This window comes from Neopelma chrysocephalum, unplaced genomic scaffold, assembly GCF_003984885.1.
Source record: "Neopelma chrysocephalum unplaced genomic scaffold, ASM398488v2 Primary Assembly neopelma1_74, whole genome shotgun sequence".
In the NCBI taxonomy this organism is placed as follows: Eukaryota; Metazoa; Chordata; class Aves; order Passeriformes; family Pipridae; genus Neopelma; species Neopelma chrysocephalum.
Window position 1 is genome coordinate 268,796 of NW_020897735.1, and position 11,918 is coordinate 280,713.

Below are 11,918 nucleotides of genomic sequence, written 5' to 3' on the forward strand. Positions count from 1 at the left end.
CCTGTCCCTCAGAGCCTTGTCCAAACCCTCCTGGAGCTCTGGCAGTCTTGGTGCTGTGCCCACTGCCCTGGGGAGCCTGGTCAGTGCCCAACCAGCCTCTGGGGGAAGAACCTTTCCTTGAGATCCAACCTGAGCCTGCCCTGGCACAGCTCCAGCCATTCCCTGGGTCCTGTCACTGCTCACAGGGTGCAGAGATTGGAGCTGCCCCTCATGAGAAACCTGCAGACCCCTGAGGTCTCCCCTCAGCCTCCCCTTCTCCAGGCTGAACAAACCCCGTGTCCTCACCTCTCCTCAGCTGTTTTTTTACAACAGCAGACAGGAATCAAACTGTGTTTTGTGAAATTCCTGTAATTTCTCCATTCCTTAGTCAGACCCAGAGCCCAGGATGCACATCCAAAACGTGTTTTGATTTTCCAGGACAAAACATTTGCAAAACCTCAATGTAAAGAACAAACAAGAAGTAGGAAAGCTCCCCACAGGGCAAGGTAGAACAAGACAATCCTACACTGAATGACCTTTGTATCACCTCGGGTGAGACACAGCAGAACTGAAACAGGAGATGCCCACAGGGATTTGCAACTCCCAGTCCATGGGACAGCCCAAGGAGTGGGACACGAGGTGGTACAAGGGAAAGAAAAACCTCCCTGGCCTTGGGGGACGTTTTTCACTCATATCCTGTGAGTGAATCCAAGGGGATGCAGATCTCCATCCAGAGACACTCCTGCCAAGGCAGGGGAAGGGGGGCACCACCTCCCCCTCTGACAGCTCCTCTGCCTGTCCCTAAATGCAACTCCAGCCTGCAGGCAGAGTGTACCAAAGGAACAGGAACAGGAAGGTCAGAAGGGCAGGAACAGAGGCTGCGCCACACACCAACCCTGAGGTGCTCTGTGGGAACTGCAGATGTTTAACACAGGCTGGGGGACACCTGTGTGTCCACCTGGGAGCCTGGCTTGGGAGGGAGGGTGGAAGCAGATGGATCATCTCCCAAGTTACAGCAGGAAGTGGTGTCTGCAGTATAAAACCAGTCCTAAAAGTGGGAAAACATCACCCAAGAGCTGACTCCAGCCAAGCCCTGGCCAACAGTGGTGCTTCAAACACACCTGACCCCCAGAGCAGCTGTGACTGCTGCTGCTGGACACATGTTGGAACTGCTGATTCCTGTTTTGTTTTTTTTTAATATAAAAAAGCAATTGAAAACCATTAACCCAGTTCATAACCAGCCCTTCTGAGCTACTCAGCTGTCCACAGCTTGAAGGTTCTGTCGTAGGAGCAGGTGGCAATGAGCTGCCCATCCAGGGAGATGTCCAGGCCCATCACCTTCCCCTCGTGCCCTGCCAGTGTCTTCAGAGGGGACCAGCCAGGGTGGGTCCAGATCTTGGCCGTGTTGTCGTAGGCGCCCGTGAGCAGGAAGTTCCCGTGGTTGGCTGCAGAGGAGGAGGAAAGGGGTTGCAAATAAAAACATGGCAAAGCTCAGCTCACCACCACAGGCCCTTCTTGCCCTGCAGGTGTGGCTGGAGCTGCTCTGGAGGGGCAGGGATCAGGAACACCAGACACTCACGTTCAAACCTGACGCCGGTGACCAGGTTCTGGTGGGCAGGGATGGTGTAGATGCACTTCCTCTGCCGCAGGTCCCACACCTTGCAGGTGTTGTCACCGCTGCCCGTGGCCACGTGGTACCTGCCCGGGGGGGAGGAAGGGCAGTTTTTGGGGAATGGGGTTTGCACTCGGAGCTCCCATGTAAACCTCACAGTTCCCTTCTTACCCGTTGGGGGAGAAGTTAATCCCGTAGATCTCCTTCAGGTGACCTTCCAGGAACATGATGCAGCGCCCGGTGCGCAGGTCCCACACCCGGCCAAAGGCATCCAGGCCACTGGAATCACAGTCACAGGCTGGGATGGGTTGGGAGGGACCTTAAAGCTCATCTCATTCTACCCCCCTGCTGTGGGCAGGGACACTTTCCACTAGCCCAGGTTGCTCCAAGCCCTGTCCAACCTGGCCTTGGACACTTCCAGGGATGGGGCAGCCATGGGAATTCCATCCCAGTCCCTCACCACCCTCACAGGGAAGAATTTCTCCATGATATCCCATCTATCTTCCCTCTGGCAGTGGGAAGCCGTTCCTCCAGCAGAAATCTCTGGTCAGCACCAAACCCTTGGTAACATGTCCCACCCAGCCCCAGTCCCAGGCCAACCCACCCGGTGCCGGCGAGGGAGCCGTCAGTGTGGAAGGCGATGTCATAGACCCCCTTGCTGTGCCCCTCCTGGTGCAGGATCTCCTCCTGGGCCTCCAGGTCCCACAGGCGCCACGAGTGATCGTAGCTGCACAAACAAGGCAGTTGTCAGAGAAATCATGGAGTTGTTAAGGTTGGAAAAGCCCTCCAAGATCATCAAGTCCAACCATTCCCCCAGCACTGCTGTGCTCACCAACCCATGTCCCCAGCTGCCACATCTCCATGTTTTTGGAACATGCCCAGTGGTGACTCCCCCACTGCCCTGGGCAGTTTGTGCCAGGGCTGGACAACCCTTTCCCTGAAGAGATTTTTCCCAATATCCAACCTAAACCTCCCCTGGCACAACTCGAGGCTGTTTCCTGTGGACTCCATGTATCTCCAAGGAGAATAAAGGATATTTCACTAACTCTGGGGGCGTTTTATTTCCAGCTGGGCACCAACAGTGTCTCACTCAGGGGCAGGGAAAGGAATCCCTGTGACCTGCTGTTACTGACACTGCAGCAAGCCCAGCTGTGGTCAGGAATGGCCAAGCCCTGCCCGTGCCAGGCTCTGCTGTGGACGAGCCCTGGCACCACTGGGCCAGCAGTGGGACAGCCCATGGTCCTGCTGGAAGCAAATCCCCAAGTGTCCGTACCAGGTGGTGCCCAGGAACCTCCCCGACGGGTGCCACATCACACGGGCCACTCTCATGCTGTGTCCTTCGATATCTGCCATGGGCTCATCACTGAAACACACAACAACCCTTCGGGCACTGGCCAGAGGTGCCAGGCCTTTGCCAACACGTTGTGAGGCAGTAAAACATCTGCTGATCAAATCAAACTAGACATGAACATCACAGTTGTAAAAACTCTGTAATTTGCCTTTGGTTCCCGCACCTAAAGCTCTGAGTGAAACCCTTTATCCACTCCCCTTGGTTATGAAGCTCTCCTGGGATGATGATGGTGATTATTATTCTGGAATATTAACAATTCCCTTGTCATTAGCACTTTGGAAGTGCAGAAACAAACCACAGACTACCTGAGCTGCTGGGAGTTTACTGAGAACACACAGAACATCCCAAACTGCAGCAAAACCTGCTGTTCCGAGGGATTGCAGGGAGGCAGGAAGGAGTGAACATTTATTCTCCCAAAATGAGAGGCAGCAGGTCAGGAGCCTTCAGCAGATGACCCAACCAGCAGTTAACTTTTTTTCCACTGGTTAATTAAGAGACCTGATCACATGAGGCCAACGACCCCCTGTCCCTTTGCACAGGGTACTTTTGCTGTTAGAAATGGTGATTTTCAGCCAAGGATAAACAACTGGGAATGTGGGAGCTGCCTGCCCTTCCTGGGTGCTCTGCAGGTGATGCTGGGGCTCAGTACCTCCACCAGTCTCCTTCTCACAGGCCTGAGAGAGATGCTGCCCATCTGCCAAAACTACACTGTGCAGGGACAGCCACTGCTCTTCAGCACAGGCTGAAGCTTTTGTGCCTGGCTGTGTGTTTGGTCAGTCCCTCTCCAAATCCTGGTGCTTTCCAATCACTCAAAAGTTCATTTCTTAATATCCGAGAGGGGAAATTGTCTCCTGAACAAAAGGTCAGAATGAAACAATCCCCAAGCCTCCCATCCATCCCCCCCAGCAATTCTGACTCGATTCCTTTCAACCTCCCTCACCCTGACTCCCTAACCAGGGTGATCTCTCTTCCCAGGGAAGAGGGTGGCACATACTGAGGCACTGGGATAGCTACAAGAAGAGGTCATATTTGCAGGAGGATGGTCAGTGTCTGATGTTTAGGAACACAGATAAACCCCAGAGCAGCAGTGCTGCAGCTGTGCCCGTCTGGAATGGTTCTGACCTTTCCAGGTTCCAGAGTTTGACAGAGCCATCGGCAGCACACGAGGCCAGGCTGACGTCCTTCTTGTCCAGGGACACGGTGGCTTTGGGGTGGAACACAACTGCTCCCACGTTGGTGCTGTGCCCTGAAGGGAAAGGAAAACCAAAATTCAGAATCTGCCCCGTGATCTTGGCCAGTTCTTCAGAAAAGCAGCATTTCCTTGTTACTGAGGAGTCAGGAGCCAGTGAAAACTTTCCCCGTGTCCTCAGTGCCCTGAAACCCCCAGTCACACCTCTCCTGCCAACAGCTTAACTGCACTTCCAGTAGCCCCAAGTCAGAGTACAAAACACTGAGGTTTGTAACACTCAAAGGGCAGTGAAAATTCAACACATGAATGAGGAGATTTGTGCTCACGTTGGTATTTAGTCCAAGTTGTGACCACTGCTCAAAGAACTTCACTGTTGTCAAGTGACCTGCCCAAAACTGCTGGTGTTTATAACTCAAAAATCACATCCAGGTTTTGAAACCAAACAAGAGACTGTTCAGAATCAGAAATAGCAAACTCAAGGTTGAGGTCTGAGCTAAAGGCCAGCTCTCCTCCTGATTATCTGACACATTCCCAGGCTCCCAAGCCCCAGTGATGCTCTCAGTAGGAAAGAAATCTGCCAAAATCGAATATTTTGAGTCACAAAGTAATTCAGATGTGGGAGCTCAGCCCAGAGAGGAACAAAAGGACCAAGCCAAGAGCCTCAGTGAGGGCTGCTCGTACCTCGCAAGGTGTGAACCAGGTTGCAGTCGGGCACAGACCAGAGCTTGCACAGCCCACTCCTGTGGAACACAAGGAATGGATGTCAGTGGAGACAGGAATGTCGAGGAACAGATCAAACAGAGCTGCAAAGCCACCCTGGGGGTTCTGCAGTGACTGAAATAGCAACACACTTTGGGCAACCAGCACAGAAACCAACAGGCTCAGACTGAAATCTCTGCTCAGCTCTAAAACGAAGTGACAAGAGCTCAGAATAGGAAATAAAAACATTTCTGGACTCTCACGATTCCCAAACCTCCAAGAACACCCCTGTCCTTCCCTCCTGTGCTCACACAGCCCCTAAAGCAGTGTTGCCACAGAGATCTCACCAGCAGGCCGTGGCCAGGAGCTTGGAGTTGGGGCTGAAGTGGCAGTAGGACAGCGGGCGATCGTCCCCAATCTGGCTGCAGAAGTTATTGAGGGACTGTAAAAACACAGAAAACAATCAATGACTGGAGTACAGCCAGCCCAGAGCAAGGCCCAGTCAAAGCCAAAGCCTGAGGTGATGGAGCCAAATGTGTGCAGGAGGAGGCAGAGACCCCTGGAAAGTCACATTCCAAGGGAGGAGCTGCCTCGGAGCCACTGCAGCTCCACGCAGGAGGGTCAGGGCCAGCCTGGCCCAGGGGAGCCAGCACAGCCTGGGGGCTCAGCTCAGCCCCCCTGGGCCACCCATGGTACCTGTCCCCACTGCCCCCAGCTCTGCAGCCCTGACACAGAACTGCCTGGAGTTTGGCCTCTTTCCACAACTCATCCAAGGAATCCAACCAGACAGATGGACCAGCAGTGCAGGGCACAGAGGGGAGAAGCAAATCCTCTGGCAGCTGATGGCTCTGGATTAAACAGGATTAGGGGGGCAGCACATGCTGTGCCTGAGCCTCTGCCTGGCTAAGCCGGGAATCTGGCTCAGTGTGCTTGGAAAGGGCACCTGGGAGCCACCCCAGCCATGCTCTGCCCCACGGAGCTGGAGGTGATCTCCAGGGTTTTATGTCCCTTCCCAGCCAGCCAAACCCAGCCAAAGCCAGGAATACATTCCTGTAGCTTCACAGCCAAGTGGCAAGGCAAGGCAGGGATGTCTCTGATCCCTCTGCCATGCACAGGGACAAAATCCATCTCCCTGGATCGGGAGAGTCAGAACGTGCTTTAGAGACACAGGAGAGAGGAAAAGCGGAGCCTCCCAACAGTTCAGAGACCAGGGTGCACCTGGGGCAGCTCAGTTCCTGCTGAGCTCCCTGCAGGATCACAGCAGGGGTGCAGTGCCCAACATACCCGCAGGGATTTGTGCAGCTCCTGCCTCTGGGATGTCCTGGTGGCCTCGGGAATCTCCTTGAGCAGCCGGGCCTCCTCCAGCCGCTTTGCTGCCCTGGGAACAGCACAGGGGAGGGATGAGCCCCTTCCCTGCTCTGCAAACAGGCCCTGCCCTCCTCCTTCTCCCCCAAACTGGGCTAATGCTGGATCAGTTCCTGAGAGTTCAAGCTCTGGGCTCTCTGGAGTTGCTTCCCAGTGTGTGCTCCCCACTCCTTGGCTTTCCCATGGTACCCACAGTGGGATCAGCCCTTGGAGTTGACAAATGGTTGCATGTCCCTCCTCATTTGTGCAGTTCCCTCTCACCTGGGCAGGGAGTAGTTTGCCAGCCACAGCCTGGCTGTTTTCAGACTCCGTGGGCCCTCGTGGTACCAGGTCTGCTGATACTGTAAAAACAGGAATAAAAGTGATGGAAAAGCTCCTCCACTCATTCCCCTCAGCTGCCTCCTCACAGCACCTGCTCCCAAACCCTGCTGGGCTCTGGCCTCTTTTTAAGGCCTTTATGCATCAGTATAAGCCCCAGAAAAAGGGATTAAGAAAGATAAACCACAGCCTCTGCCCTATGGATCCGATCCTGACACACTGCCAGGAACATTCCAACTGAACACTGACTGGGTTGGACTTACTGACACGTAACTCCTGTTTTACACATCACCCAGCAAAGAGAGAGCCCAGAGCTGCAGAAATTATTTCTCAAAGCACAGCTCAAAAATAATAAGGAAAAACGGACTCAGAAGAGAGACAGAGGCAGAAAGAACAGTCAGAGGCAGAAAGAGATGCAGCAGTAGGAACATATTTTTTTCTTCCCAAGTGTGAAGACAACTAAGAATAAAGAACCTGCTATGGTGAGTGAGAGCCCAAACACCTGCTCTCCTGGTTTGCACACTGAGTGCAGCTGAGTACTTGGCCTGGGAGTGCAAACCACACTTGGTGCTCCTCACTGAGACCAAATATTGCCACAGGTCTGCTAAAAGGGAGAACACAGGAAAAGCCTGAAGGGATGACATGAGAATCCACACACTGACCAAAACCAGGAGGCCTGGATCTACCAGAGACCAGATCTCTCTCTCAACTCTGAGAGGACAGGAGACCCCCTCACCTCTTCTTTGGACTTTTTTGACCTGTCATCATCTTTCCTGGTCTTCTTTAACGCATCTGTGCCAACCACTGAGAGGATGTTTCTCAACCTGGGAAGAAACACATGAAGTTGGATTTACTCAGTGAGACCTTCCTTCTGTCTTGGGGTTCTTAGAACAGAGTAACAGGCTGGTTTGGGTTGGGAGGGTTGGGAGAGACCTTAAAGCTCATCCCATTCACCCCCCTGCCATGGGCAGGGACACCTCCCACTAGCCCAGGTTGCTCCAAGCCCCGTCCAACCTGGCCTTGGACACTTCCAGGGATGGGGCAGCCACAGCTTCTCTGGGCAACCTGTGCCAGGGCCTCACCACCCTTATAGGGAACAATTCCTTCCCAACATCCCATCTAACGCTGCCCTCTGGCAGTGGGAAGCCATTTTCCCTTGTCCTGTCCAAAGTCCCTCTCCAGCTCTCTTGGAGGAGCCCCTTTAGGCACTGGAAGGGGTCTCCCTGGAGCCTTCTCCTCCCCGGGCTGAACACCCCCAGCTCTCCCAGGAAAACAGCAGGAATGTGGTAGCCACAGAGTGCCCCCCAGCAGACACAGCACCTCTCCCTGCGCTCTGCAGGCCCCTCTCCAAAGAGGGTGATGGGCTCCCCCAGGGCCCTCAGGCAGGCCTTGACCTCGGCGTCGTCCGTGGACACGTTGATCTGCCGCGCGCGCTTCCGCCGCTCGAACTCCGCCAGCACCTCGGCCTGGCGCTCGCTCAGGTGGTCCTCCAGGTCAAACACCTCCCCTGGCACAGAGAAAACACAGCTGGGCACAGGGGGGACACCAGAGAGATACCAGGGATCAGGGGAGACACCAGGGATCAGGGGAGACACCAGGAAGCACAGGGAGCACAGGATAACAATCACAGGGCAGCCACCAAGGAGCACAAGTGGGACATCAGGGAGCACAGGGAACCATCAGGGAGCACAGAGGAGCCAACAGTGAGCCAGCAGGGAACACAGTGAGCCAGCAGGGAACACAGGGAGCAAAGGGGAGACACCAAGGATCACAGGAGAGCCACCAGGGAGCACAGGGAGAAACAGGGGAATACAGGATCACAGAATCACAGGATCACAGAATCACTGGATCACAGATGGCTCAGGCTGGAAGGGCCCTCTGGAGCCCACCCAGCCTGACCCCTCTGCCCAGTCAGGGTCACCCAGAGCAGGTGACACAGGAACACATCCAGGTGGGTTTGGGATGTCCCCAGAGAGGGACACTCCACACCCTGGGCAGCTGTTCCAGGGCTCTGCCACTGGATCCCTCCCACATGGGAAGATCCAAGGTGCCCATCCTGTTCCTGCTCTGAGATGGTGCCCAGAGACGTTGGGAAGTGTCACATCTGACAGGAGGGATAACAACAGGCATTTGGAAGTGTCACATTTCACAAAGGGAATAAAACAAAGGGTGTTTCCATCCTCACCACTGCTGATGTTGATGTTCCCAGCCTCCAGGGCAGCCTTCATGCCCTCCTTGCCCAGCAGCCCTGGCTCCCCCTTGGCCAGTCTCTCCCTCTCCTTCTCCTCCAGGCTCCCGTAGAAGATCGGGGCTCTCTTGGCCGGGGGGCCATCACCCTCCTCGGTGGGCTTGGCCTTGGGGGGCTGCAGGGAGAGGAACAGTTTGGGTACAAAGAGACAACAAACAACCTGGCTGTGCCAGGGAAAATGGGGTGTGAAATATGGAGAGGCCCTGGAATGGGGTTTCATGGAATCACACACTGGGTTGGGTAGAGAGGGAAGTTTGAGTTCATCTCATTCCACCCTTGCCAAGAGCAGGGACACCTTCCACTCGACCAGGGTGGCTCCAACATGGCCTTGGACACTTCCAGGGATGGAGCAGCCCGTGGACAGTGAGGTTATTTACGTCCCAAGGGCAAAAGTATAATGCCACGTTAAACTGCATCCATCAGGCTGTGCCGTGTCCTTGTTTATTATCTGCACGGAGCTCGGGTTTAAGGCTCTGCGGGATTTATTTTTTGACGAAGCTTTAGAACACGAGGCTTCTCCTCCTCCCACTGAGCCCCAGCATGGCCCTCCCCGAGCTCCTGGAAGGCGGGTGAAGGTGAGCAGTGCCCGGCTCCTTCCCAGCCGAGGGGCGGCACAACCCCCCGGGAAAAATTAAAGGATTTGGAAAAACATGCAGGAAAACACGTGAGCGCTCCGCCCCCGGCTTTTTGAACAGCTCTGGCAGCTCCGCAAACCCCACAGGGCAGCAGCCGCCGCGACCCCCGCGCGGCCCCTCCCGCGGTGCCGCTGCTACATGCGGGGAACGGGCCCGGGGCCGCCCCCGCGCCCTGGACGCACCCACCTCGGGGGGCCGGGCCCCGGCTCGCGCCGCCGGAGCTCGCGCGGCGGCCATGGCGGGAACGGGACCGGGAACAGCGCGGGGAAACGGGAAAAGAACGGAAAATGGGACGGGAATGGGACTGGACGCTCTCTGCGTCCAGAGCCTCACAGGCACTTCCGGGTCGCGCGGTGCACGCCGGGAGGTGCGGCGGGGAGCGCTGAGCGCGGGGCACGCCGGGAGGTGCGTTGTCCGCTAAGGGCGAGACGCGCGAGGCACGCCGGGAGATGCGGCAAGAGCGGGCGGGCAGCGGCAGGCGCGGGGCACGCCGGGAGGTGTGGCGGGGAGGGCTGAGATCGGAGCTCGCGAAGCACGCCGGGAAGTGCATTGTCCGCTAAGGGCAGAACGCGCCAGGCACGCCGGGAGGTGTGGCAGGGAGGGCGGGACGCGCGAAGCACGCCGGGAGGTACATTGCCCGCTAAGGGCGGCACACGCGGGGCACGCCGGGAGGAGTGGCGGGAGCGCGGAGAGCGGGAGCGTTCGGGCCGGTCCCGGTGCCGCTCCCGATCCCGGTGCCGCTGTCGCCGGTCAGGGGTCGCCGGTCGCGATGCTCCGTCGGAAGCCGACGCGGCTGGAGCTGAAGCTGGACGACATCGAGGAGTTCGAGAGCGTGCGGAAGGAGCTGGAGGTGCGCGCGGGGCCGGGCGCGGCGCTCCCCGGGCGCGCCCCCCCGGCCCTGACCGGCCCGTTCGCCCGCAGGGCCGCAGGAAGCAGCGCGACGAGGCGGAGGCGGCGGCGGGCGGGGAGGAGGCGGCGGCGCTCGCGCTGGGCACGGAGCACAAGAGCCGCGAGCAGCTCATCAATGAGCGCATCGGGTACAAACCGCAGCCCAAGGCCGGCGGGCGGACCGCGCACTTCGGCACCTTCGAGTTCTGAGCGCGGCGCCGGGGCCGCAGCGCAGCCCGGAGGGGCCGGGGCCTCGTCCTCCCCCCTCGGCGCTCTCCCTTTTCGGTTGCCTTAGTTTTTTAAGTTCGGTTAACACACCCATGAACGCCCCTCTTGGCCCAGTGTTTTGTTTTAAATAAACACGTCCTTTTTTTTTAAAAAAAAAAAATCATCATAACAAGCACACGATTGTTAAATCGTGTTAATTGTTAAGCACTGCTGGAAATGGGAACACCTGGAGGTAAAACCCTGCGGGAGGATCCTCGGGGATCGGGTGATTTGCTGATCCTAAACCAGCCCCAGGGATGTTCCATGGGAACCTCCAGCCCTGCCCACCGACGGGAAGGTCCTGGGAAGTGTCTGATGGGTGTTTTGGGTTGAAGGCAGCGGTGCCACAGCTCTGGGTGCTCAGGCTCTGCTTCCAGGTGCTGCCCCGCCCTCTCCTGAGGAGGCAGGAAAGAATCCCCTGCGTCTGTTAAACGTGTCCCAGAGCTGCTTCCCAATCCATGTCACAGCTGGGCCTTTAGCAGGGAATGGCTGCACACCTGGATGTTGCACTGGCACATGGATATGACGGAATGATATCCCGTGTTTCCTGACTAAGCAGTTTTTCCTTTACAGTTCCTCCTTCCACCTCTGTGTCACCTCAGCTGCCCTGGTTTGTCACCCTGGGAATGGAGCCCCAGGGACTGTTGCTGCTTGGATCAAAGGTCACCAAGTATTTCCTTATGGATGAAAAGCCCAAAGGCAAGGTGATTTTTTCCAGCACATCCCTGGATTTACCCCCATCAGTGCCTGGGCTCTGGAAGGTGAGACTGGGGGCAGAGCCCCACAGAGGAGGGGACCTGAAGGAACCAACTTATAAAATCTGAGCAGATGGTGGTGTTTAGGAAACTCTGCTCCCTGCAGCCCTGGGACCTGCACCAGGACACCCACAGGGAATTTAGGAGCTGCTTTCTACCATCTTCCAGGACAGCTCCAGTTCTGGTTTTTCAGTGTCCCAAGCAATGCTCCAAACTGGATTTTAGTTACATTCAAGCTTCACATATTGTAGATGCCCCAAATGTACAGAACTTAAATGTTTGTTTTCCAGCTGGGAAGAGCCACAGCCTGGCCTGGAGCAGAGCTGTCTTTCCTGTCTGACACCACACGGAATGACTGGGGATTCTCTGCTGTCCTGGCATTCCCAGCAGGGCCCAGCTCTGAGAGGGCAACACCTCAGGAGGTTGTTACAGCTCCCTGAATTCCTGTCCTGGATTCTTCCCTGTCCAGGGAAGGCAGGTCTGTGAGGCACCAACTCCTCTCTCCATCACCTGCAAAGTGTGACTGGGCTGGAACAAACAGAAACTCAGCATCAGTGACTTCCCACATTCCCATTCCAGCAGCTCCAGGGTGAATTGCTCAGGCCCAGAGGA

General features: G+C 56.4%; 2 protein-coding genes across 4 annotated transcripts; one reads left to right on the plus strand and one right to left on the minus strand.

Annotated features, from left to right (window-relative positions):
• Positions 1-386: 386 nt before the first annotated feature.
• PRPF4 (pre-mRNA processing factor 4) lies at positions 387-9,721 on the minus strand. The gene is made up of 14 exons (XM_027687490.1): positions 9,583-9,721; positions 8,699-8,876; positions 7,834-8,020; positions 7,250-7,337; positions 6,457-6,536; positions 6,115-6,208; positions 5,178-5,272; positions 4,813-4,871; positions 4,065-4,188; positions 2,865-2,954; positions 2,196-2,318; positions 1,763-1,870; positions 1,559-1,677; positions 387-1,424 (listed from the first exon to the last, which is right to left on the minus strand). Exons 1-14 carry the CDS (start codon positions 9,631-9,633, stop codon positions 1,231-1,233), a joined length of 1,590 nt encoding a protein of 529 aa, XP_027543291.1. The 5' UTR covers positions 9,634-9,721; the 3' UTR covers positions 387-1,230.
• Positions 9,722-9,994: 273 nt separating this feature from the next.
• On the plus strand, positions 9,995-11,710 carry CDC26 (cell division cycle 26). 3 transcript variants are annotated; one of them, XR_003534898.1, is made up of 4 exons: positions 9,995-10,246; positions 10,318-10,433; positions 11,125-11,312; positions 11,597-11,710. XR_003534898.1 is itself a non-coding variant. In XM_027687496.1 (3 exons), exons 1-3 carry the CDS (start codon positions 10,166-10,168, stop codon positions 11,237-11,239), a joined length of 312 nt encoding a protein of 103 aa, XP_027543297.1. In that variant the 5' UTR covers positions 9,997-10,165; the 3' UTR covers positions 11,240-11,345. The 3 variants fall into 3 exon arrangements, 2 of the variants coding, with proteins under 2 accessions (XP_027543297.1, XP_027543298.1); XM_027687496.1 differs by lacking the exon at positions 11,597-11,710 and having other exon boundaries at positions 9,997-10,246; positions 11,125-11,345; XM_027687497.1 differs by lacking the exons at positions 11,125-11,312; positions 11,597-11,710 and having other exon boundaries at positions 10,012-10,246; positions 10,318-10,672.
• The last annotated feature ends 208 nt before the right edge of the window (positions 11,711-11,918 follow it).

Coding starts and splice junctions, on each gene's coding strand:
- CDC26 (XM_027687496.1), top strand. CDS start 10,166: ATGCTCCGTCGGAAGCCGACGCGGCTGGAGCTGAAGCTGGACGACATC. Junction 10,247..10,317: donor GCGTGCGGAAGGAGCTGGAG/GTGCGCGCGGGG, acceptor GTTCGCCCGCAG/GGCCGCAGGAAGCAGCGCGA. Junction 10,434..11,124: donor CTCATCAATGAGCGCATCGG/GTACAAACCGCA, acceptor TTTCCTTTACAG/TTCCTCCTTCCACCTCTGTG.
- PRPF4 (XM_027687490.1), bottom strand. CDS start 9,633: ATGGCCGCCGCGCGAGCTCCGGCGGCGCGAGCCGGGGCCCGGCCCCCC. Junction 8,877..9,582: donor CCGGGGCCCGGCCCCCCGAG/GTGGGTGCGTCC, acceptor CTCTCCCTGCAG/CCCCCCAAGGCCAAGCCCAC. Junction 4,189..4,812: donor CCTGGTTCACACCTTGCGAG/GTACGAGCAGCC, acceptor CTTTCCCTTCAG/GGCACAGCACCAACGTGGGA.